The sequence below is a fragment of the Strigops habroptila genome, chromosome 6 (genome assembly GCF_004027225.2).
Source record: "Strigops habroptila isolate Jane chromosome 6, bStrHab1.2.pri, whole genome shotgun sequence".
Lineage (NCBI taxonomy): Eukaryota > Metazoa > Chordata > Aves > Psittaciformes > Psittacidae > Strigops > Strigops habroptila.
Window position 1 is genome coordinate 65,252,481 of NC_044282.2, and position 26,317 is coordinate 65,278,797.

Here is a 26,317-nt window from a genome sequence, read left to right on the forward strand (position 1 = left end):
GCTGCCTACTCCTTCCAGAAGGTCTTTTCTGCAAACAGACCTCTTTTTCAGGAATTCCTTAGTGTCTGCAAGCTCAGCTGCTCTACATGAGACCATCAGCCAACAAATACCAGAGATATTCTTTAACTACTTAAACAATAATTTGTAAGGGGTTGAGACAAGCTTGTCAGATATGTTGGAAGTGTTTGGCTTACCTGTTTAATTATGTTCTTTGCAGTAATAATCATTTCATCTCCATATATTTCATAAAAATTTAGCTTTCTTTGTTTTAGAAGTCCAAATACTAGTGATACCAGTCTCTCCTACCAAGAAAACAAAAAAAGAAGAAAATAAAAAAACCACGCTAAAAATATCAAGGTGAGGACAAGAAACAGTTTTAAGAAATTGCAGAGCAGTAAGAAAGTTCATGTATGAAACACTCAGTGAACAATATTTAGATCAGTCCAGGGCCTATACAAAGCCCCCTGTGGCAACACCATCTGAGTTCCTCGCAGCCCCTTTCATGCCTGTTCCTCAGTTGAGCTCATCCACTTGTGCTTAAGAACATGGGTATTTCTAGAGATTAGTGAGTTTCCTTACTCCAAGCAAGAATGACACTAAATACAATTGCACCAGCACATGTGAGAGGCTATCACACTGCAGCACAAAGGTGGGAAGAAACTATAGGGCAGAAATGGGAATATTTAAGTGTTTCATGAAACCCATTGATGAAACAAGACTAAACAGTTAACAGGGTCTAGCAACTAGTGAAGAATAGTACAGGCAAAATCCAGAAAAACCTTTTCCTGGCTAGAAAGCCATCACAATAGCTTCATCTTCAGATGTTTATGATCTTCAGAGGAATGAGGAATATATGTCTATATACTGCAAACGTAGCATGTATTCAGGGCACCCATATGCTTGATATAAGCGCCCATAAATGCATAGGGAGACAGAATGAGAACAGCATGCAACTATCAGCTTTCATCGCAAAGCTGACATTTTACAGTCAAGTAGATAGGAGAGTCCATGTTCTTTTCCACTTACAGGCTGAGGTTCACGAAGTGAACTCAGTACATTTAATCAGAGAAAAGAGGACTGATTATTTTTAAGAAATAAAGTAGGACTGGATTGCAGTTCCATGAGGTTGGTTACAGTTATTTAATTTTATCAAGCACAGAAAAGGGAGCAGGGGGAAAAGTGAAATAGTATGAAATTATAATGTTGCTACTAGGGACCTGAGTGAATTAGTTAGTGCTAATCAAGTATGTTAAAGATGCAAACATATTCATCAGTTTATTTCGATAACAGACATACCTCTTCTAGAATTTGGCAATCATCTTCTAAGGGTCTATTTAAATCATTGCGAGCGTACGTCGAAAACTCCGCAATCATCATTTTATCTATCAGCTTTTCCAGTTCACAAAGCTGTGAGCCAAGATGCCTAAGAAAAACAGCCATGGAGAGATGAGCTAAATAATCAACCTGAAAATGAATCATTAGTTCACAGTTGAAGAAAATAACCACCCAGCAGGTAATTTCCATGCAATCAATGCTGGCTTAATGGGGGGCTCAAATTTTCACTTCTTAGAGCAGCTGAAACCAGGCAGGCACCACCACCTTGCAGTGAAACATATGGACTTGAATAATGATGGAGGGTAAAAATTGGAATTAGGACTTTATTTTTGGAAGGTGTTGCATACCTCTCTTCCCAGTGAAGTGAACCAGAACTGAGAATACTTGATGCTTGTTGGTATAAAGGTGTTAAAAAGAGGGAATACTTCTTTTGCTATCCCAGTTCCTCAGCTCATCAGTTCTTCCACTTCAAACATTTGAGCTTTTAATGTGGTCACAGATTTAATTCGTGTGACTGAGATACAGTAATAGCTTTAAATGATACAATGGCTTTCAGAGAACACAGAACACTTTCCACATTTCCCATTTTTACGCTACTCTAAATTAAAAATACTTTTTCCATGGATTGCAGATTTTCAGGCCTATTTTGCAGACTGTTGTCATACAGAACCACAAGGGAATTTCTCACATCAGAAATATCGATCGACCAGTCTTTAAAAGTTGTGCAGCTAGAGAAACTTCTAGCAGAGTAAAATTAAAAGTGAGAATTTCAGACATGCCAAACACTGCAGGCTTTCCAGCTTCCACCGACAGCACGAGCACCAAGGATCTGTGAAAATCAGACTGCTGCTTCTTTTAAGAAAATAGGAGAAAAGAAAAGAAATAGACACTTTTCCAACGAGAATTAACAGGACCAGTGATATTTTAGCTAAACCTGAACACAAAATAGGGACAATGAACTTGCATGGCTCACTGGGTTTAATTTAGTGCTGGTGTAGCTGGTTCATTAGCTTGCATAGAGCAACAAAAATGTCTTGGGACTCGCTGGTAGGAGCACTGTTGTACCAATGCAAAGCCCATAGCATCCAGCCTCACAGACCACGCAGGGCAAAGTCAGTGCCAGGGTGTGAGGAAGGATGATGCCAGGGTTGCTCCTCCCTGCAGAAGCCCCTGTGGCCCAGCACTAAGCTGAACTGAATGAATCTTGGTGAATGTGAGTTAAGCAGATTAATGTCTTTAATTTTAAGACGACCAGGGATGCGCCTGCTTTGGAAATTGTTGGTCAAGAGTTGGCTGGAATGGACAAAATGGAGGCATTTCAAATATCTAATTTAAACAAAAATGCCCTCTAGGAAATCCAACCCAGTAGCATCATGGACACATCAAAACAAAACAAACCGAAAAAAACCCTGAAGATTATTATTTGCAATGTAATGACTGGAGTTGCAAAACTTACTGCAAGACTACAACACAAAGGTTCTTAGGTAAGCACAGAGATCTCTTCAGTAAATTATTTCTGTAACTATGCTTACATACACTGAAGCACAACATAACCTACCCTCTCAAACCTCAGGTAGGGAAACATCCAACAAGAGTAGCCAGCATTTTGTCCAAGATGTTCTAGCCTTTAATAACAAAAAACCCCTCCACCCTGAAAGATGCAGGAACAAGTTAAACCTTAATTCATACTCCAGTGAAATACCTTGGCAGCTATCTTTTAAGAGGTACCAGTTACACATCACATCCTTTCAATTGCTGAATACTACAATCCTCTGATGTAAAATTAGGAGTGCGGGGTAAAAATTATTTAAAAACACACACGAGAACTACTTTTCCAAGTATCAGTATTTTACTGTATAAAAAGTATAAATGTGTGGTTTGCCAGCATACCTGCGTGAAAAAATCACTGTAACTTCATCACCCCAACAAGGACTGAGAGTATAAAATCTGGCAGTATGGACTTGTAATTTACTTAACATGTTAAGTTTTTTGGAGTTTTTTGGTAAAATTAAAATTCATTGGTAGATTTAAAATCTGGTAAAATTAAAAAGATGAACTTGAAAAGGTAAGAACTTTAATTCTAAACCTCCAAAACTTTAATTCTATGCTATAGTAGTAGCAAGCAATAATCACAGTTATGATTGATACATATAATCACTGGGGATATTAACCTAGATTAAAGACACCGATTTATAACTTCACAGTATCATTAAGGTGCTTTCATTTTTTGCTATAACAAGAACCAAATAACATTTTTTTCCTGCATATGGCATGACAAGAAGAGAAAAGTTTTTGTATATGTTTTGTTTTGATGAGAAGAGATACTAATTATTTAGAAAAATGAGATACTGATGTAATTTCTTCTTAAAATAAATTAGGTACTTAACTCACTTGACAACTGTGGTATTCTTGCTTAGAACAAAGCAAGAACATCCATTTGGTGATTCTTGGAAAAAGCTGAAGTATTTGTGTATGCCATCAATTTAGATTTTTTTAAGTTCTATTTATTTTTAGAAACATAACATTCTACTGAGAAGTTTTATCAAGATCTCCATCTCTCCACTGCACATTATTTCTCCAGACACTATACGCACAGGCCACTGTGAGAACAACTGTGCGGGGCTTCTCAACCACACCTGCATCTCTGGTGGGGGTGATGACTTAGGTTATATTGACGTCACCTTTCTGAACCGTTAATATCTGAAGGAGAGGGGACACTTCCCACTCAGATCACTATTTTTAACTCTTCAAATGTGTAATTTTAAAAGAATGGCACATTCTTGGGACATGATGTACACCAACCGCAGTAACAGCAGAACTGCACACTCTGCTGACGTAGCGTGTAGGTTACTCAATTGCAAAACACAACTAATTGATTGATGTTGTCACAGGGAAGTGACAACATTCTCCAACAACTACGTGTTGTAGAAGTACACTCATTATCATCAAGGTAAAATACAAATGTGACTCAGTTGAGAGCTCTGCACCATAATCAAGTGGTTGAGAGTAGGAACAGTAAAGAGGGAAGAAACTGTGCTGAGGTGTCTGAAGATGGACCACCTAAGCTAAAAGAAAAAGACTAACAGCTGCTAACAACTTTCCTTCCAATGGTTTATTAGCTCTTTAAATATTTAGGGTTTGGGTTGTTTTGGGGGTTTTTTTTAATACTTTTTCTAAGATCTTTTCTACATAAAATTTGAGTGTTTTCCCAAACCAGCTAGAAGGGATGTTAGAAGAGGAACTCATGAGAACAGATGGACAAGAGTAGTAACTGTACACAGTTCTGAACATTCATATTACAGTTATTGAGCAACAACCATGCTTTTATTGTACAAGCTGAGAACCACAAGGTTGCAGGAACCACATACTCCCCAAACAAAACACTACAACCACCCCCAACAGCATCAAGTTCTAAAACTAAGTATACAGCTCCTGAACTGGCTGATGCAAGTCTCAGAGCTGATTTAACATAGGCTACTTCTGCTAGCACCATACCACAGTGTCAGCTTTGCATACACCACTTTTAAACTCTGCATGACAGTTATGATAGTTTACTTTGTATCAGCTAAAAGGATTCCACTGTATTAATACTCTTGCCTATCACAGGGGGACCTTGCTTTGTGCAGTGGCACCTCCCAAGTGGAGCTCTAAGCACCCACGCTTAACAGAAGCAGCCAGCACAGGACCTTGGACTCACTAACTCCAGTCACTTTAGCAAATATGGGTGAAAAACAGTAGCAACAGCAGCTTGGGCAGCACCTTCCCACTGTTTCTTCCCTTCCCAACTTCAGCAGCTCACAGAACTGGATTTCTCAGTCGGATGAAACAAAAGGAAGCACCGCCTGGCCACAGTAAATACCGCTCTCCACAAGAGCAGACAAGGTTGAAACCATCCCATCTGTCCAGATGTCAACCTTGGACCACATTTTGAGCCATGGTTTGACAGCTCAGCACTGGCTTTTGCTGGCAAAGCTTCTTCCAGCACAAGCACAGGCTAGAGGCTGACCTATGTGACACATGGTCCATGCATATTCCTGTAACACCACAAGCCTAGATCAGTCACTGAAGACACCGGCCTGGAGTATCTCTGGGGTGCTGCCTGCATGAGGACTGCACACCACCACCTGGAAACCATGTCTCAGCTGTGGGCTACAAGCCTTGCAAGAGGAAGGTCCAGCCACTGCTTGGCTCTAATATCTGCACTCCTAAACCACCTGTAAATAAGAATGGGGTATAAAGCATTTAGATTCACTCCCTCCAAAATACATTATTTCTGGCACATGCATGAGTCACACTGCTTATGCCACACTTACATTTTGTACCTTTTGTACTACGTTCTCTAAGAATGAACAAAGAAAGGTAAAAGAAACCCCTTCAGCCAACATTATGTGCTCAACACATTACAGCTTTACTTGCATTTTATTAATTTCCTAGATGATTACCTACCGGAAACTGTGAATGCCTTGAAGCTCTTGCTGTAACACCTCCTGTGTGGTTGCTATTAAGTCCAAAGCTCCAACGAACTCAGAAGTGGATAGCAGCAACTGTACTGTGGGCTGTGTTTGGTGTACAGTAGCCATTAACTTCAGTTTATTGTATGCTTTTATACAGTTATTTCTGGTGAGTGACAGTCTTAAAACTCGAAGTGATCCTTCACACATTACTTTATCAATTTGGGCGATTTTCTCTCTAAGTAATTTTACAGCCTGGGAGGTTTTCCTGAGGTAGTCCTGCAACTCATGCTGAGAGGTCATTGCATGAAAAAATGCTTCTGAGCGCAGAGAAATCTGATGAGCAATATTGACTTCCACAATGTCCAAATAATGGCTCAGCTAGAAAGAGGAGGGAGAAGGAAAAACGAACAGTGTTGTCATGACTTGACAAGTTTATGACCATGCAAATACACTTCCAGGGTATTTGTTTTATTGCATCACCAGAAAATTTTGCTAATAAAAATTAAAGCCTTTTTTGTCAGATTAGCAAGCAAATAACTACGTGCTGTGGTTTGATCATTTGTTTTTAAATGAGTTCAAAGTCACTTTGGGAAGGCTGAATTCAGCCTCTTCTGCTTGAATATTATAAGGTAGAAGAGCAAATAATTTTAAGATACTCAAGCTTTTGTACCACATGAATGCACACTGGCCCTGTAAGAATATGGCCATTAACCAGGAGACAGCTCTGGATATTGGCTTGCAAATAAGAACAGCATACATATGCAAATACACTATGTACTTCGGATCATTGAAGCTGCTAAAGATGCAGCCTGACTATATTGGATGACATGGCTTCGGAATGGCTATGTTCATTTAAAAGGCTGTAGCATCTTCTTGTAGAAAAATCCTCAGGATATATCTGGCTGCAGGGTTTTTTTGCCAACCAGCTGGAGTTCCTATTAAGTGTATTTCATGTGCACTGGCTCTGTGGGATTCCCAGACACAGAGTATGCCTACATGTTTAGAAGCTAAAATTCAAAATCTCTATGTCAAACGGTTACCAGACCACTGGGTTGGCCCTGATTATTTGAGCTGTAAAAGCTCTGTGTTCTGGCTTATGCTGAATATGCAAACTCAAAGGATTGAGGCATTAGGATGCTCATCTGAATGCTAATACTCAGATGACCTGGTTTCTAAGAGGTGCCAAGCACTCAAACATCATGCTGAATTTCAAAAGGCCCATCCAGAGATGGAAAGGAAATCAGCTGGAGAATGTTACCTTCTTACAATTATTTTCATCCTGCATGTATTTAACACCAGGGATTTATTCAATATGCAAACCCACCTTTTTGGTAGTAAGTTTAATCAAAAAAATTCTCCACCTACCAGCTGTGACACACCTAGCCCACAGGAAAAGCTGAGACAGACTGTGACACAGGGATCAGAGGAAGGGTTATGATGATTATTTATCTGATTATACCAACCAGATGCCCCAGGTCCCTCCACTATGCTAAGTGAGGTAGAACAAACAGAACAAAATTATAGTACCTGCCTCATAGAGCTTACAGTCCCAATGTAGGGCAAGACATGGAAGGAGGTAAGGAAGAGAAGAATGTCAGGGAGAAATTGTTCAAGTAGATCAGCAGCAGTCAAAAAAGCATTAATAGCCTAAGTATGTGTGCCTACAGCAGGGTTTTCCAAATCCTGTTGAAAAATAGTGCCTGGAGCTAAGGCTAATTATGGCAGCAGGGTGCCTATTTATACATGGTTAAGTGTAAACCTCGTGCAGTTCAGAGTCTTTAGAAAGTAAAACAAAAAAATTTGGCCACTTCAGTAATATGAAGCAGTGTAATAATTTGTTTGTCAGGCATGTGGCTTTGGAGGCAACAGAACTGCTTTATACTATTTAGGTATTTGTTATCATCTCTCCAAAGAAGTGTGGCTTATGGCTATTCAAAGCCTTATTTTCACTCCACTGCACCAGAGAGGGCTCTGGGTCTCATTTGCTCTAAGTCCATGTTGAGTGTCCATCCTGCCAAGAAACTCCAAAGAAGTATTCCTCCAAATTTAGGTTTGGAGGACAACCCAACAAATGATCAAGTTAGCCTCCCGCAGAGCCCGTCTCTTCCTCCAGACCTGGCAGGAGAGCAGGAAGGATAACTCCTGGAAATGTGGAAACACCTTCCAGAGGATCTCATGTTATTATTTCTTAAGGCACCTCACTACTATTTCTTTTCTTTCTCTCTCCTTGCTCCCAGAAGCTTTAGTAGACAACACAGGATGGAAAACTGAAGTTAGAAAACACTCCAAAATTGTGCAGATTTTCTATAAGTATTTTATAGGCATTTGTACCATAAAAATGATTCTTTGTGGGATTTTCTATAGTGTGACTACTTAACATAAAAGAAAAAAGACCAAGTAAAGATTTATGTTTCCAATATGAAAGAATCTCCTCTGCTTTCACACTCTCCAATGCACTCAAGTCCTTTGTGAAATACAAAAACGGATCAGTGCAGATAACATGACAAAAGTGATAGGAAGTGCCTGACATACAAAAACCTTAGGATTTAATATTTCTTTCAGCACAAAAACCACAGTGTCTTGAATCTAGTTTTCCTGAGATGTGAGAAAGCAATGGTCTTCAATAGTGTACAACCTCTAGCTTTCCCTTCTCAGAGAATGCTCCTCCTCCCTAACAAATAGCTCCATTCCTCTGAAGTTCTCAGTATATACCTGCTTCACTAAGTTTTAGTAGCCACAAAGAGCCAGTTATTATGCCATATACAGATTCTTTTTTTCCAGATTTGATAGATTTATTCAGCAGGGGAAAAAAAAGTTCTCTTTCAGTAAGATGCTTCCTGCATTGTTTACTAACAATCTGCAGCCTGATGTAAAATGAGAGATAACAAAGCCCACAACAGTGATGTCTCAACAAACAGTACAGAACAGCAGCAATGTTTCTTTGTAGTAACTAACAGCTGTGGTGGATCATGACATTGTGTATGACAGTTGTACCTTTTCTTGAAGTAACTTGGAGGAAGCTGCATCACGATTTCCTTTCCCACCAGCAGTACTAAAATGAGACCATGGTAAAACGGCATTAAAGGTTAAGGAATCTTCCAATGCAAAATCTGGTTTCATAAAAATCTGAAACAGAAAAACAAAAGAAATAAATGCGCCTCCCTCACCCCTACAATTTCCTCCCCAGTTAAACACACCTCCCATCTCATGAAGCTAAAAGGGACCTTATTTGTTAATTTCAAAAAACAAGTTTTCATTTATCCAGGCAAACAAATTCGTTCCAGGCTTTCCAACCAATCTTCTTCACACCTTAAAAGCTTGTGTGATCTGACAGTCTTATCTTCCTAGAAGTGGAAGGCACAGCTCCAAAATTACACAAATTATCAAGCATCCCAGATGATCTAAACATCCTGAGTGTGAAAACGTAGGCAGCATTTAAACTTTAGGTGCATCCTCTAAAGGATCAGAGCAAACAGAGTTTTTCAATAGCAGGGGCATCCTACTGCTGATCTGCTCATTCCTGGGGCCATAGCTTCTACCAGAGTGAGGATCCAGCCAGCTGCCAGGGGGCACCAAGTGTTGCCTGGGAGGGAACAGAGCCCCAAGCTCATCTTCTTTAGCACAATGCAGCAAACGTGCCGGTCATGGAAAGAGTCAGTTACACATAACATTAGCTACACATCTCAGAGAACTATTAATCCAAAACTTTCCCTGATAATGTTACTTTTACTTGACAAAACTGGTACAAATGTTAAGCTTCCAGGAAGACAACAGCACCCTTTCCCTGTATTTATGAATTTTTAACATAGACTATAGCATCACACCACACTCAAAACATTCTTGTTTCATGGACTTTAAACATGGCAGTGACAGCTATTCAAGCAACAGCCTACACGACTGGCACAGAGATGCTGACCTATACTAACACTGACTTCTTAATGTACATAGAAAAAATTATTCAGACTGAAATGGAATCTGGAGTTATGTCTTTTGTCAACCTGTCACAAAAAACCCCCCACATCATATACACTGCAAGCGTATATGCAAGAGGGCTTTGCTCAAGGATTCAAGGAGTTAAATGTAATGCTAAGTCGTACACTGTGTAACATTCAAGCTTCTATCAAACTCTTCAGTTTTCATTTCCTCCTAGGACACAGAGTGGCTAACTGCGCCCAGCTCTGAGGTTTTAACTATTAAAGATGAAAAAAACAATGGCATTTGTATTCTACTTCAAGTAAGGGAAAAGTCAAGACCACAGCAAACAGCAGCAACATCAAACAAACAAAAAAGGGCAAGAAAAAGCAGATTGTTCTTAGTCTTTTAAATTCTGAGCACTGCAGATGCTCTTGAAAATCAGCTTGGACAAAATTTCTACAAAGAAGAGAGTACATTCTTATATTCAAGACTACACGTGAGGAACCCTTACAGAAGCTTAGCGTGCACAGGGCCATACCTTAGGTACTTGTTCCAGATCTGTCCTGGATTTATCTAAAAGTAAACAAAATATGAGTAGTCATTCATGAGCAAACAGCAAAAAACAATTACCTTGAACACCGTTAAACCCTGTGAGGAAGTTTTCAAGACAACAATGCCAGGTTTCACACAGGGGACAGACAGGGTGGGTGGACAAGGTTAAAACTGAAATGAAATGTTCTGACTGAACAGGAGGAAAACGTTTTTCACCACGAGGACAATCGAGCACTGGAGCAGGCTGTCCAGAGGGGCTGGGTATGCTCCATCCTTGGAGGCTTTCAAGGCCCAACTAGATAAAGCCCTGAGCAGCTTGGCCTGACCTCCCAGCCAAACGGGCTTTGAGATGGCAGTTGCAGTAAAGACCTTTTGAAGTCCCTTCCAACCTGAAATATTCTGATTCCTCGAAACACTCCTTGGTTCTTAACTGATTTGCTCCTTACTTTATTTGGTTTGAAATACATAAGGCAACCTAGGAATCATTCTGCTGTCCTCAGTCTTTGGACAGACCAACTGCAACAGAAGTGAAAGACCAAGTCTTGTGGGCTAGAGTTAGAAAGGCAATGCCAAAAAAAGAAATTACAGAAAATAAAGAGTTTCAGTTTACCAAATGATGCTTCTACCAGGAACCATCCACCTACCCCAGAAGCACACTGCTACTCTGGTGACACAGTAATTTTCTCTTTTGTAAAAACAAAGGACTCTTTCAAAATGGATTAAGCTAAGCCTGAAGAAGGAACTCTTATTTTGCAGTATGCGCCACAGACAGACTCATTCAGGAACAGCTATTCCAAAATAACACCAATCACAGAGAAACCCTACAGAAGGGCTTCCTTTTGCATGCAGAAGGAGGAAGAAAGCCGATTGAAAGAACTTGATCAAAAGGAGTAAGCTACTGAATGCTTCTTGCTGTGTTACCTGTAAACATGGATATAGACAAGCCTGATCAAACAGTGATTGGCAAATGAACCCTTTTATGCTAATGTTTTTGAGAAAATAAAATAAATTAAACATTAAAAGCTTGCTCCAGGATGTGACTGTTTATTTTCCTTTTTCTTGTCATTTCTTTTTCATTTCGCCTCTCGCCTTCCTTTGTTCAGTGTCACATTAGCTGAACTATACCTCTAAAATCTTGAAATTCAGCCTTGCTACAACTGCAGACTCCAAGAAGGATTTGCCAGGTAATCTTTGCTAACAGTAACCAGAGGAATACTAAGCAGAAGACTGGCCAGAGTGGAACCGCATGAAACACAGGAAAAGGCAAAATCCTGCATCTGGACAGGAATAACTCCAGGCACCATTACAGGCAAGTGGTCTAGCAGCTAGAAAGCACTCCTGCAGAGAGGGACCTGGGATCCTAGCAGGTAACAAAGTGGCCATCATGCAGCAGTGCACTCCTGCGGCAAAGCATCCTGCGGTTGCATTAGACAGAGCACTGCCAGCAGGTTGAGGGAAGGTGATCCTCCCTCTCTCTGCTCAGCACTGGTAAGACATCTGGAGCAGTGTGCCCAGTTTTGAGCTCCCCAGTACAAGACAGACCTACACATACTGGAGTAAGTCCAGTGAAGGGTCACAAAGGTGATTAAGAGACCAGGAGAGGTTGAGAGAGCTGAGATTGCTTAGCCTCAGAAAGATCAGGGGGTACCTTATCGATGTTTTCAAATATCTGATGGGAGGGCGTAAAGAAGACAGGGCAGGCTCTTCTCAGTGGTGCCCACTGATAGGACAAGAGGCAATGGGCAGAAACTGATAAATGAAAAATTCCATCTGAACATAAGGAAAATACTTTTACTGTGAGGGTGGTCAAACACTGAAACAGTGTTTACACAGCCAGAGAGGCTGTGTAAGTTTATCCATCCATGGATAAACTCAAAACACAGCCAGACTCCATCCTCCTATAGGTCATCCTGCTTGAGCAGGTAGTTTGGAGTAGACCATTCTGAGATGTCACCTCCCACCTCAGCCATTGTGTGATCCTCAGGGCAAAGAGACAGGAATGGCCCAGTGCCATTCTTCACTGCAAAGTCAACAGCTGCTGACACAACAGTTTCCACAGATCTTAAATAAAAGGAAGTTAAAGAAAGCGCTGAGAGGCACATAATGACCTGCCATTAACGCAAACATGACAAGGAAAAGTTTAAGAGCATGTATAACAAGCATTTTGACCTATAAAATATCAGCAGTGGTCATGAATACTTCTAAGTCAACCATATCTGGGTTTTCAATTATTGTTACAAAGAAATCATCATCAGCTGTTATTGCATATGAAGCCTTCAAGCAAGTAAAGGAGCTTATCAGTATGCTATAACGCTCATTTTTGAATGCTATAACATACTGATAACAAAAAGAAATTACTGTTTAAAGACTAGGGGAAGGCTTTGACTGTACCGTGGGTGTGTAATAGAGTCCCGTCGAAGGTATCCTTAGGAGTACAAATGCTCTTGCATCTTTCATGAACCTTCTCTCTCTGTAAAAGAGAAAATATACTAAAGAATTATTCTGAAGCTTAAACAAGAGATTATTTTTTCTTTGAAACAGAATATTCTGAATATTTTCAGTGAAACATAGGTTCACTGAAATCAAATAATTCTCTTAAGTTCACACCACTATTTTTTTCCTCTTAAAAGCTCAGATGATGTTTGTCCAGGTGAAAGGTACCAAAAATTGCAGCCTGTAGTTGATATGCTGTTTTTCTCTGTATCTTTACATCTTAAGAGAAAAAGGACACAAAAGTTCTTGAAGAGGTGTAATAACTTCTCTACATGATGAGACAGAACCATAGATCAATTGTGATTACATATCCAAATATTTGCTTTCTAATCCAGAAAGTACACTCAACACACAATGAATGATTTTTCATTGTTAAATTAAACTGGATCAACGTACAAACTGCTTCCACATCTAATGAGTGCCTTGCTGAAACCACACATCTTGTTTTGTCATGCTGAGTTTCAGACTTTATCTACCAGTGTAAACACCACCAGAGACTACAGCGGTGAGAAACTGCATTTCTATAGAACACGGATGTTAGCTTGATCACTGCCAGAAGCTACATCACAGGTCAGCTCCCTCTTCCCCAAATCTTCTTTCATTTAGCAGTCACTGCATTACACACTCATTTCAATGGATGAGCTCTTAGACATTTTAAATGTTGAATGTGTGAACTAATGGCAATAGTTCAGTTACAGACAATTCACTTTGACATTCTTTAACTATGATGTATACAAGTAACACTTCCTGCAGCCAATTCTGTACCAGCAAGAAAAAAAAACACAAAAGAAAGTTACAAACCAAGGAAGCAGAAAACAGTGGGAGACTTCTACATATTCTTTCAGTTAAAAAAAAAGAAAAAAGAATACTACATACTTACTGACACCTGTATTTTAAGAGTTTGTAGAAGTCTCCTACTGGTCCTGGTGTCCTTAGATGTAGCTTAAACTTTCCTGTTACAAAAGAAATCATTGAGATAATAGGCCTATTTATAGTTTAAGAACTCCACATATAAATGTTTAAATTAGAGACTTAAAAAAAAAAAAAAAAAATCTCCAATCCTTGCAGTACATAGTCATGTTTTATATATGACCCAAAGGTCTGAAACTGCTATGTTGCACTGTAGAGCCCAATCATTAAACAATCCTTACAGAAAAAGGATTAATAATCAGAAAGAATAAATATGATCTGTAAGCACTGCTGTAAGCACTGCTGCAGAGCTCAGTATTCAGAAATACAAATGAGAAAACCCCATGAAATTGTCTAGAGAGAATTTAGACAGCATTTTCCACACTACTAATAGTGAGATTACAAAACAAGAAACGCCTAATGAAGGCTCAACAAGCACTGAAGAGCAAATTAATTATCAGCTAACTGTGTGAGGGACCACTAGCAGGGACAATCTCTAATTAGAAGAACGATCTCAAATCTCTCCTAGTACTATGTGTATCAAGTTCGGGGTTCTTACCGGAGCGATTTCCTGTTGGTATAATGCAAAATGTTCCTTGGTGATCTGTGGGAGGTAGAATGAAGGCGTGACTTCAGTGTCCACAAAGTCCACTCCCCATGTTTTTGTAAAGAAATCAGATTCCCTTTTTGCTAACCTAGGATCATTTAGTGCTGCTGGGAGATTGACTTTGGAATGATAAATAGTCCATCTGTGCTGATCCGCAACTAGAGATGGGCTGTCACATAAATTATGGGGATCGCCTGCAGGACGAAAGACAAGACAGTTTAAGGTGAGAAACTGAAAGTTGTATTTTTGCTAAAACGTGGTTCTTAAGCAAACCATGTTTTCACAATTACATAGTGGATTGGAATTATCTATGCAAAAGACACGTGATATTCTCCTCCTGCAACAGTTTACCTTGCACTTCTTCTATCAGATTAACCAACACAAGGTTTGAACAGTGGTGCATTCATACTCATTAAATATATTTAGCTCAACAACATTAGCTTTTACGGAAGAGAAATTCCAAACACAAACATATTTTTAATAATCTGAACTCAATCAGAAGCACAGTTGAAATTCATTAGTGTTACATTTCATAATTCTTAAGACCCCACCTACTTGTTTTTATAAACTAAGATTTAGTATAGCACCGCAGCTGTAACTGTCACCAAAACCTGGGTTTACAATAGCACTAGAGACTTATGACAGTGCTAGAGACAGGCCTTAGTCTCTTGCTTCCTACTGCAAGAGGGCTGGGATGTTTCACAGAAGTAATGCAGCTCGATTCCAAGCACACTGGACAGGTCTGTTACAGGCTCTGACAGAATATACCCTCTTCTTGCATGTAGTATGGATCATGGCTATAATGCGAAACACACAAGCAAGATCCCATCTCTAACGTGGACATCTGAAAGCAAGCTGCAACTAGGAAGGACTCTCCTATTGCTCCAAAGGGACACTGGGTGGTACAAAGCAGAACTACAGCATACTTTTAAATGAGACTACGGCTTAGTACACTACACCCAGTATACAAGAACTGAACAATTGCCAATGGATTAGCAAGTTTAATCCCATTTTCACTCTCCTTGCACACCAACATTACCTGTAGGTTCCTTGGGACACACATCAGGCAGTGACTGCACAGGTCGAAAGCGTTTCGTGACATCCATTTCCTTTTTAAAGAAAGCATCACTGCTGTTTGACTGAGGCACTGGTGAAGAACTGTGGCTTGATGCCATTGCATAAAATCACCACTTGATAAAAGCTAAATAAGAAACAATAAATATCAAGGCTTTAATATAAAGATTGGTTACAGACTGTATCAAAACAATGACACTGCAACACTAACTGACATTTCAACAGTAACAGGGGGAAGTTTATCTTACAGGTGAAAATAAAAGGCAGAATGTAACTTCACAGTCTGTTGTCTCCCACACTTTTAGGTTTGGACAGTAGCTTGTTCTTGCATGCAGGACCAATAAAATTATGTGTTTAAAAAAAGAAGCCTTTCAGGCAATTATTCTTTTCTATTGCTGTAAGTACTGCAGCCATACTGCACACATTCACAGTAGAACTTCCTCACAGGTAGCAGAAAGCTTGAGTAAACAAATCTAAAGCCTTCCACATCCTCTGCCCTCCTACCTACTACCCTCAGTGACAGCAAGGAGCACAGATCACCTTTTGCACCTGGTTCCCACCATGCTTTTAATGTCTTGGGAGCTGCACTCCACAACGACCATGACAGCCCAGGCAGGGCAAGGAAAAAGACACAAACAATGTCAGTCTTCAAAAAACTGCTTTGTAGACCAGCAACTACTGGCCGTTAAGACAACCCTCAGAAAAATGGATCCGTCTGCATGATGGGCTTAGGCCAGGATTAAAAGCCTGAAAAGTGGTGCAAAACCACAGCCGAGAGGGCTCACAAGAGCTGCCTGTGCCCACCTCCAAGAGGCTTCCTGCAACTGCTCTACTCAAGACATGGGCAGAGCATCCTGTGAGAGGCCTGTAAAGGGATGCCACGGTGAGGTTTAACCACAGTGAGATACATGCTGCAGTGAGAAGGGCAACAGGTGAAGGTGGGATATTCTGTGCCCTCACTGTTGCACTGCCTTAACATTAGGATCCCAGCAACAGGAGGTTCGCTCTTTTTTCCAAAGGAGGAGGTCTGCAAACTATGTTCCTGATTCTGACAAGCAATGGCTACTCACAGATACCATATATTATGAACGATTTCTAGTAATTGAAATAATCAGATTTCAGACAAATCAGAATCTGAAGAATACAAGCACACCAGAAAAGCACAAGCACATACTATGCATAGAACAGAGACGTATTTTACTACTTGAATCAGGAAAATTGACAATTCGACTTTTCACGGCTGCCTCGTAAAGTAAACTACAGTTTATTTAAGCATAAAAAGTATTAGCAGAGAGAAGACAATTAAAAAATAATTCAAAAAGCTCTGGAGTAAGGAATATCCCACTAATTTTCAGCTCTCAGGATTTTAAGCTCCCAATTGGAAAATAAACTGCCTTACAAATTTTACACCAGGGCTGAACAATGTAATGAGCTCTTTCCATCTGTAAACAAAGCTGCATTTCATCAAAGTATGGGTTGAGTCAGTAGTAAACTGCAGAACTATTAGAGGTTTGAGAATTTACTAAAGCACCCCCATAATGTACAGCTCAAAGAGTGCCCATTCAAAGGGACTGATATGATTCCTCACCTTCAAAGAGGAATAAACACAGCTAGCAAGATCTTAGCATTTACCTACCAACCCTTAATGGACACCTATATTACTCACTACCCTGTGAAGGAGCACAAAAAGATAAAAGGCCTATTTTATCTTCAATCGCTGAAGTGGGCACCAAAGGATGACTGTACGCCACCGTGCCAACTTCTAACAGCATCACAAATCTCATTTGGAACAGGAAAAAGAAAGTTCTACTTTCTAAATGAGGTTGCAAGTGTCCTACAGAACAATTCAAAAAGAAGAGTTAAGATATGTACAGCTATGATAAAGCATCCTAATGAATGGACCCATAACTAACACGTATTCTGGCCAAAACACTGTTCATTGGGTACTATTCCTGATGTTCACTTGCTTCTCTCTCTTTTCATCTGACAACACAGCAAGACAAGGAGCTTCCACTGTTGCTTGTAAAAGTCACTTTTAAAAGGGTTGAAAACAGACTAGCAGAACCCTTTCTAAAAAATTCTGCACAAGGACTGAAAATCCATCTCCGAGGTTTTCTTGGGAGGGGATTCCCTTCTTTCTTGTACCAGAAAAACTTACCAGTTGAGACAGAGAATGGCAGCACTAATGGAAATGTGGAAGTAGTCAGAAAGGGAAAAACCCTTTCCAGACATCTGACAGACCTTCCTTAAATATCATAAAGCATCAGTTCCTCTCCCCCAAAAGCCCCAAAGAAACATTTTGCTCTACTACCACTGTTGTATGTTTATATTCTTATGTTCTTCCCTCGACATTTCCAAAGCAACTTCTCTCTTCACGTTGCTCTTCGCTAATGTTTTTGGGTGCTTTTGTGAAAAAATCTAGTATATGATAATGACAACACATTATCATTTTAGCATTCTTAAAAAAACAGAGCCAGGGCTGAGTTACAATGATCAAGTCTCCTAAAAGCATACAGTAAATTTATCTGCATTTGGAACTGCTTCAAAGTTCTGCGTTTGCAGCTTTTCTCCTGAAAAAGCCTCTGTAATATGAGGCACGGTCTGCTCTAGCCAGATGTATGAGCAACTAAGACAATTTGCAGAAAGCACTGAAATCTTGTACTCTTGCTAGCAAGCTTTTCATTAAGTTTCCTTCCTTTCCCCATAATGAAGCATATTCTAAGACAAGAATTGTCTCAACTACATAAATCTCAGTGGAGAAAACTAACTGCATTATGCCAGTCCAAGATTTAAAATAAGACAATTTAACACTGAAGACTAGCTCAATACCTCAGCTTTTCAAAAACAAACTATGCCTATTCTTGCACCGATTACTTATTGCCATAAATTATTCACATTGCCATTGTACACTGACAAATCTTAAAATAGAATGAAAAGAGTACAATAAAATATCAGTGCAAGCAGTAACCTTCATACCAATGAGTGAATTTCAACAAGATATAAGGATTCACAGGCAGAGGCCTTCTTAAGTGGCACGCAATATGATGCTGTACTAAATTATTCATAGTTAACAGCTATTCTAGTAGCCTCATAAGTCAGAACCTTATGGATAATTAACCTCAACGAACAGCCACATTTGCACAGGAATAAACCCATCTGTACTGCCGAAAACCAGGCATTCCTCAAACTGCAGTCCTTAAATTAGCCAAATAAGTATCACTTCAGAGAAAGAAAACTGAACAATATTATCTGAATTAAATTCAAATTACAAAGGAATCTGTGACAAGCCTATACGAAGACAAAAATCCTGCCCTGCCTCTGAGCCCTTCTGTGCACACTAACCTTGCACACAACTGAAGAATAGTTTTATTTGTTCCCCAAGAGAACAGCCATTCTTCATGCTACACTACCAAACATTTTATAGACAAACAAATCTATAGCCGGCCTTCTGAATCAGCATTTTGAAATATGCAACTATATATAAATCTGCTGATTTAAACATAAAAAACCCACCAAACTCAGCATTAACACAGAACAAAACTGCTGCAGAATACTTTAACTCACTCAAGTTTAAATGCAAGTGCAGGTAAGTGTAGTTAACTGCACAAGCTGTGCAGAATGAATTATGAACTGGTGAGTCCCCTGAGCCGCCTACTTAGAAGAGCATATGTGCAGCAATAAGAATATGCAACCGTGTAACTTAATGACATCAATATTTAAATTATATACAAATAAAATTGGGTTAGATTAGCTCTGTTGTCTCAGTAATCACCATAATTTACTGACATTTTATCTAGCAATGTGTGTTACTAACACAATAAAAAAAACCTTCAGGGGTGAGATACAAGAGTAATGATGGAAGTTGGAACACATGATAATGGCTATGTCTGCAACATGCCTTCAATATATTAAATTTATTTTGTACACTGTATTACTTTCCTTTAGTTTGAAAAATGACATTAAGTCAAATGTTAAAAACATTTTTAAAAAAATCAGCCATTGCAACAACAAACACAGTTTTGATTATTTGAATTTATGGTATTTTTGCAACCTGAACACATGAAGATTAACATTTCATCTTCAAAATTCTTACAGCTTCCTCTTTAAAAACAAACTTGTTCAATAACATGCTCAGCAACTATGGTATGACACAGTTGTACAATGTACAGCATGGAATAAAATGACTGTGAAGACAAATGTAATAACCACATGCTTGGATACTGTACAGTCAGCAAAGTAGATCTGTTGCAGTTAGTGAAGTATTAATCACATGAATTTTAAGAAGTTACTTCTGTGATGACTACACTATGACTCTTGAGTTTCACACCTGAGGTTTCAGCAGTTAGAAGAAAAACACAACAACAAGTGTATTACTCAGAATTAATTGCACAGGATGGTTATAACTCTTGAGCATGTGCTTGTTTCTGTAAGTATTAAGATTTGCAGGAAGTTCTTCAGAAACAGCCTTTCCATATTGTGTCATTTGCACACTTCAGTTTTTCAGAGGGTAAGTCTTTGCTACCAAAACATCCAGTGCTCTTTCTACATAAACACAATATTACAGAAGGTGCAAACTAAACCTCACCTATTCATGGATATTAACTTCATATTTCCTCGTTTTTGGGCAGCTTCCCATTAGCACTGTCAAACAATTTTCTATTTCCTACTTAAGGTAACAGCTTTCCATGAGTTAGTAATTTTTACTGGGAACTTTAATGTGCACACTCTTCAGTTTGTAAAGCTGTAATTTGTATTAATAATACAAATTAGGACTTACGATCCAGCACAACCCCTGCAAGGTGCCTGAAGAAAGTCTCAATTTATGCACTGAAGAAACCTGTATTTCTCACTTCTCTGTGCCCTCCCTCCCAAATGAAAATAAATCTACAACCTACTAATAACACCTTCAACTTAAATTGGTAGTTTTGATAAGTTAGCTAGTACTACAAGAGGCACCAAAGAACATGTTGCTTATTAGCTTCAGCCCTTCATACAATTCATAGAATGTGCTCTCCAAACTCAATTCTGGCTTCGAAAATAGTGACATCTGAGAAGAGACACTAAGCATCCAGGGGAGACAGCCCGGAGCTTCCACTGACCACACAACACTGAGCAAGTTCTCCTTTAAGTATTTCACATTGACCACAATGAGCCACACTTGGACACCACCAGGTACTTTGCAAGAGGTACCCTCTGCATTTCAAAGGTAAAGCAAGAAGTTTCTCTATGAATATGTATGGCATGCTAAAATCCCTGCTGCTTCTCATGGCTTTGTCTGGCAACAACAGAGTGAAATCAAAACATTTTAAAGTACTGTTCTGGTTACTCAACGCCCTTTGGAACAGAAAACCATCAGAAACCACCCACAAGTCACCCTAAAGCAAAATATTTCACCATTTCTAGAAGTGATACATACCAAGGATACTTAAAAGGAAAAGGATACCTGAACTACAAGAGAAAAATGCACGTGGGATTCCTTCCAGGACCTCAACAACCAACAACATGCCTGTTACTGGTCTAATATATTTACTCTGTCCTCAAAGGTTAGCTTTCCCACGCTGTTATTATATAGTTCTTTTTGCTAAACCAGCAGGATTTAACTCTGTAACAAGGAAACCATGGTATGACGAAAGTACACACCACCTTTGGAAGACAATGTGAACCAGCCTGGACTAACACATGCTTTCCGTTTCTTTCAACCAGCTGAAATTCCTCAGGCTGAAATCTCCACACATGTCCCTGTGCCCCAAGACAGACATCCCTCTTTCAGCAGGGGAGCCAAGAAGGTTAGCTTTCAGCAGAAATGTTTAAGCAGTTTCAGAGAATGAGGTTAAGGCTGCGGAAGCTCTTCTGCTAACCCAAGCTCTTTCTGAACACCTATTTCCACCCTAGGGTTTTACAGTAAGAAGCAGATGATTGTCAGGTAGACAATAAGGCTAGAGTCAGAGTGACTGTGACTTGTCCCTATGGCAAACCATCTACATTTGGTGCACGCACCAACATCAAACCTCCTTACACAACTTGGAGAGGAGCTTGTGTCAGCCCAACCTTTCTGAAAGCCTAATAAATATACATATATTTATATTCATACATTTATATTCATGTATTTTAGTGCATTCCACACATCTTTTAATAGTATCCCAGACTTCATGTTCCCACACTGAGGGTATGCCTTCTCTGCAGAGTTAGCATGAGTGATGACCATCTAGATTAGCCTTGCTGGGATGAAAGCAGCCTGACAAGGAAGCTATGTATGAGTTATCTGCATTTCTCATCAGCCCTGCTTAGCCACATGTACTGTTACGATCCCGCACATTCTGCAATTCCTTGGACAGTGCGGAGCTGAGCCAGACTGTGCAACTTTCTCAGCAAACTGCATAATGGGAACTGTGGAAAAGCAAAAGCACTTGAATAGCTTGAAGAGTAATGACACCACCACAATTCCCTTAAATCATCTCTTTCATAACGCCATCTCAAAATGCTCCCCTCAAACAGGGAAACAGGCAAGAAAAAAAGGATGTGAATACAAAGAAAGAACAGGACAGCTGCATCCCCAACTGCAAGGCACTGCGGGTAGACTGCAAGGCCACAGTAACACAGCATCTCACTTTCATGTTATTTTATTTTCTATCAGTTTCTTTTGCCCTCTCCAGCTGAAGCCACTTTAATTGAGCTTCACTTCTTTAAATACAACAAGATCCTCTGAAAAAAATTATCTCAAAAAGCCCCACCACTGAATAATGTAGTTATTTGAATGCACGTATGCACAAGTTATTTAGAGTAATACACAAGTGTAAACATTTTGTCAAAAACTGGAAAGCAATTTATCTCCCTATAGACAAACTATCTTAAAAGCAGTATCTCACTTTTATTCAGGTATTGAACAAAACAATCAAATGAAACATCTGTGATATACCCAATGTACCAAATGCACTTTTTCCCATCCGGAAACCTAACCTCCCAATGCTGAACACTAATTTGAAATTGGAAGGCAGTTTCTGTGCTGGAGAAACAGACCTCCCTACAGCTATTTAGGTCATTATGCATCAAGTTCTTCCATGCCAGGGGTGGTAGAATCACTCAGAAACAATTAACAAAGCAAGAAATATGTTGGTAAAGAAAAAGCCTTGTGGTTAGTTGCCCACACTATCACACAAGATGAGAGTGAAATCCCTTTGTACTTCTTTTTTGCAGGCATCACCATTACAGTGCGCATTATCCTCTTGGAAAATGGTGAAATATGAGCATCTCATATAGCTCCTCGGAGGGACATGCAGCTTGGAGAAAGATCAAGGAGCCCCGGCAGGCATTCCAGCTAGAAGTCTGTCAAAGGCAGAGACCACAGAGCAGTGACATTTTGAGGAAAGGCGGAAGAACTGAACCAGCCCAAGCAAAAATTCTAACACTAAGCCCCTGACTTCACAAAAGGAGTTTGACAGAAGCTGATGCAATCTGCACCAACATTAAGTTTCCCTGCGCAGGCTCTCCACTTGCTACCTTAAGCAGAGTTAGGCTCAGTTTGTTAATCTGAAACTAGTTTTCTAAAAACAGTGATTTCTCATGAGAATCGCATCTTTCCAAAGCCTTACCAAAGCCCTGACAACTGCAAGTAGCTATGAAAGAGCCAAATAAAAATACGTAATAGTTTTAACATCATGCAAAAAAGCTGAGACTAGGGATTATCCAAAAGCACGCACAGCACAGCTCACAGCAAGTCTTATCTAGTGGTCTTGACACAGATGCCAGTCTGCTTGCAAGAAGCATAAAGTCACTGTAGGGCAAGTACTCAGCAAACAAGACCATCCAAACTTCACCTTGGTGAGCAAGAGAAAGTGCCACCAATGTTTGTTGATAGTTCCTGTGGTGTTCATACCAACCCAGCAGCAGATCAGATTAAACAGATCACCTCTACTCACATCACTTCCTTTTCATCCCTCAAATAGCTTCCATTTACAGTAAGAATAAGTATTTCTATAAACATAAAAACCAGTACGGTTATGCTACATTTACAATGCCAACAAATAAAAGGAAGGTCTTGCACCGCTGCTTACAATAACTGTGTAAAACTGATGGGAACTCACTGCCATACTGCAAAGCACCAGATATACTACTCCAACTCTAATAATCTATTTTAAACACACACACCTCCAAAGTGGCTCCCTTTTTTTGTTTTAAGAACCAGGTGAATAGCTGAAATAGCCTAGCTTTCTCTCTATCCAAATACAAGTATTTTGGAACTTCTGATCAGTAAATGGATCCACCAGTTTTGACTATGAGGAAAATACATTAAGGATTCCTTACCTTTTGAAAAGAATACTCAGATCTTTTCTAAAACCTAGCACCTAGGTGAAGTGGGTGCAAAAAGTTAAAAACATGGGGAAGACAAATCTTAGATGTGCTCGTAAAGATTTCTTTGGACTTAATCATATAAGACCCCAGAAATATGTATGTATGCCATTCATGCTCGACCTTTCCTTTTTTCATTCTACATTCATAAAATAAGGAATAAAGAAAATAACGTGTAATAAAATAAAAAACCAAAAGGAAACTAAGCCTCCCAACTGGAATGAGGGTAAGACGTTTGTGGCCCTTCACTCTTCTTGAGAAACTTTCAGCTCATTTCCCCAAACATCTGAAGAAGAAAAGCAGAAGTGGAAAAGCTTTTACATGGAGTTGCTGCCCCAAAAGAAGAACTTATGCCTACACGATTCCATTTCTCAACTTCTTCCTGCTCAAACTGCCAAGGAGCAAGACTGTGGTCTGCTTTCTCCCCTCTCTCTAGTGGCTCCTGACACTCCTCAGGCAAACAATATTCCTGTTCAACCTCTGAAATGTACATCCCCTTCTCCTCCATGAAGCTTGTCCTGTCAACACAGAGGCAAAATTCCTCCACACATGCACCAGATGCCTACTACAGAAAAGACAGTACTGAAGACACAGGGATGTCAAATAGGATGGAAGAGTTAGAGCTGCTTCCTAGCATGCGGCCTTCAGACCTCACTGCTGCCCACATGATGCACAGCAGCTTTGGCTTAGACAACTGTAGATCTCCTGTCAATTAATTCATTTTAGGCATTGTTTTCCTACCCAACAGAAACACCATCCTTTGCCCAGAGGATTTCAAGGGAACTATAGCTTTTGTCTATGCACAGTTTGGCAAAGAGTCGCCCTGGCTCTCATGCTAAAGTAGTAATTACTGCAGCCTCCTCAACAATTAATGCACTGCAGTCAGGTTTTTTTAGTAAGAGCATTTTTTCACAGGCCTGCAAAGCAGCTGTGGCTGAAGATGGCCACAGCTGTGCAGAAGTCCATAGCACTTCTCATTCAGGACTCCATCAGATAGGGTACAGTAAGACAGTAAAGTCAGTATACCACCTGCACTTGAAAACTCTCAAAACCACCACACGTGCAAATCTGTTGTCAAGTAAGTATTTTTATAATACTATAAATAGGTTCTTTACACGTTTGGGAACACAAGGACAGCTTGGACAGGGCTTTGAGCAACCTGGTCTAGTGGGAAGTGTACCTGTCCATGGGAGGAGAGTTGGAACTAGATGATGTTAAGGACCTTTCCAACCCAAACCATTCTATGATTCTATGACGTTCTGTAACAGAAATGCTAAGTATTTAGAGAACACACGAAAAAGAGAGAAGGAAAAGAGAATCAATACAATACTAAGGCCAAAACTGCACAGTCAAAGAGAAAGTTAATTTTTTGTTGGGAGTGCAGGAGGTCAGTATTTTACCAACACATATGGGTATTTCTCTTAACAGGACATACTGTGTTTGAAAAATTTACAGTAAGGAAAGCTAAGAAATGATGTTTGTCTATGCACACAAGTTTAGGATTGTCTATAAACCCAGGAACCACTGTGAGCCTAAAGGGCTTTTGGAACCAACAAATCCTTTAGCGCTCCACATCCCAGTCCATCCCGGTTGCCATTAACATGGGTGTCATGTCCCAGCATTATAGAGAAAAACCCCCAATACTCGCTCCAAACATTACTTCCCCACTCCAACTGCTTCTAACAGCCGTGCCTGCCGAGGAGCCGGCCGTACCTTAGCGAGAACACGCCAGGAGGATCTCAGGGAGGCCGTCGTCATATCTCTCCCCGTCGCATCCTATGGAAAACTGCCCGGTGGTCCCAGAGCTTGGGAATGGCGTGTTGGTGACCTGCGGGAGAGAGCCCACATGAAGAGAGGCCCGCGACGGCCGTGCTCGGGGCGGCCCGGCGCTGACACCGCCACACACGCTCAGTGCCTCCCTGCCCGGCACCGCTTCCAGACACCGCCCGCTTCCCACCGGGGGGTTACCATGGAAATACACAACCTAAATTCGCGGAGAAAGGGGAGAACTGGGCGGCACCCCCCGCGCCTCGAAGCTGGCGCCGCTTCCCTCACGCCCTCCTCCCCTCCACACGGCCCAGGCCGCCCCCCTGCCCTCGCCCCGCGGAGGGCCCGGCCCGCAAAGACAAAGGGGCACCCGGGGAAACTCAACTTTCCCGGCCGCTCCCCGGGAGAGCCCCGCGGCCGCGGGCGGAGGCACCTGCGCCGCGGCCTAGCGCCGGGCAGCTCCCCGCTGCCTACCTGCGGCGCCGGGCGGGCGAGCGGGCGGCCTAGCGCAGCGCCTCCGCGGCGACACGTCGCTCCCCGCCGCGCAGGGCAGGGCGGCGCAGGAAGGGCCCGGGTGGCGGCGGCAGCAGCGGCGGCGGGAGGGGCCGAGGCACCGCCTCTCCCCGCCGCCCGGGGGAGGAGCCGCCGCCGCGGCCGGCGGAAGGGGCTGCCCGTGGCCGGGCGCGCTGGGTTGGGGGGTTCCGTGTCTGCGGGAGCGGCTGAGGGTGTTGGCGCTGGGCCCGTCCCGGGAGTGCTGCAGGGCGATGGGGAGGGACGGGATCCACCGAGCTCGCCGCCGGCCCGGGGGGCGAGAGGCTCCGCAGTGCCCCGTGGCCGGGGCGCCGCAGTTTGAAAGGCCCCACAA

The 26,317-nt window shown here is 41.0% G+C and overlaps 1 protein-coding gene across 8 annotated transcripts in view; it reads right to left on the minus strand.

Moving 5' to 3' along the window:
* VPS54 (VPS54 subunit of GARP complex) overlaps window positions 1-26,064 on the minus strand; it is a 51,474-nt gene extending 25,410 nt beyond the window's left edge. For 3 of the 8 annotated variants that reach the window (XM_030489070.1, XM_030489078.1, XM_030489075.1), the window contains exons 1-10: window positions 25,927-26,064; window positions 25,399-25,513; window positions 15,305-15,466; window positions 14,218-14,459; window positions 12,648-12,726; window positions 10,243-10,277; window positions 8,784-8,915; window positions 5,782-6,167; window positions 1,297-1,423; window positions 195-302 (exon numbers count right to left, since the gene is read on the minus strand). In XM_030489070.1, coding sequence (XP_030344930.1) covers window positions 195-302; window positions 1,297-1,423; window positions 5,782-6,167; window positions 8,784-8,915; window positions 10,243-10,277; window positions 12,648-12,726; window positions 14,218-14,459; window positions 15,305-15,440 — 1,245 coding nt within the window. In that variant the 5' untranslated portion in view covers window positions 15,441-15,466; window positions 25,399-25,513; window positions 25,927-26,064. Of the gene's footprint in view, window positions 1-194; window positions 303-1,296; window positions 1,424-5,781; window positions 6,168-8,783; window positions 8,916-10,242; window positions 10,278-12,647; window positions 12,727-13,625; window positions 13,703-14,217; window positions 14,460-15,304; window positions 15,467-25,359; window positions 25,514-25,926 lie in introns of those variants that run through there. The other 5 variants (XM_030489073.1, XM_030489072.1, XM_030489074.1 and 2 more) reach the window with 5 other exon arrangements.
* Between the last annotated feature and the right edge of the window lie 253 nt (window positions 26,065-26,317).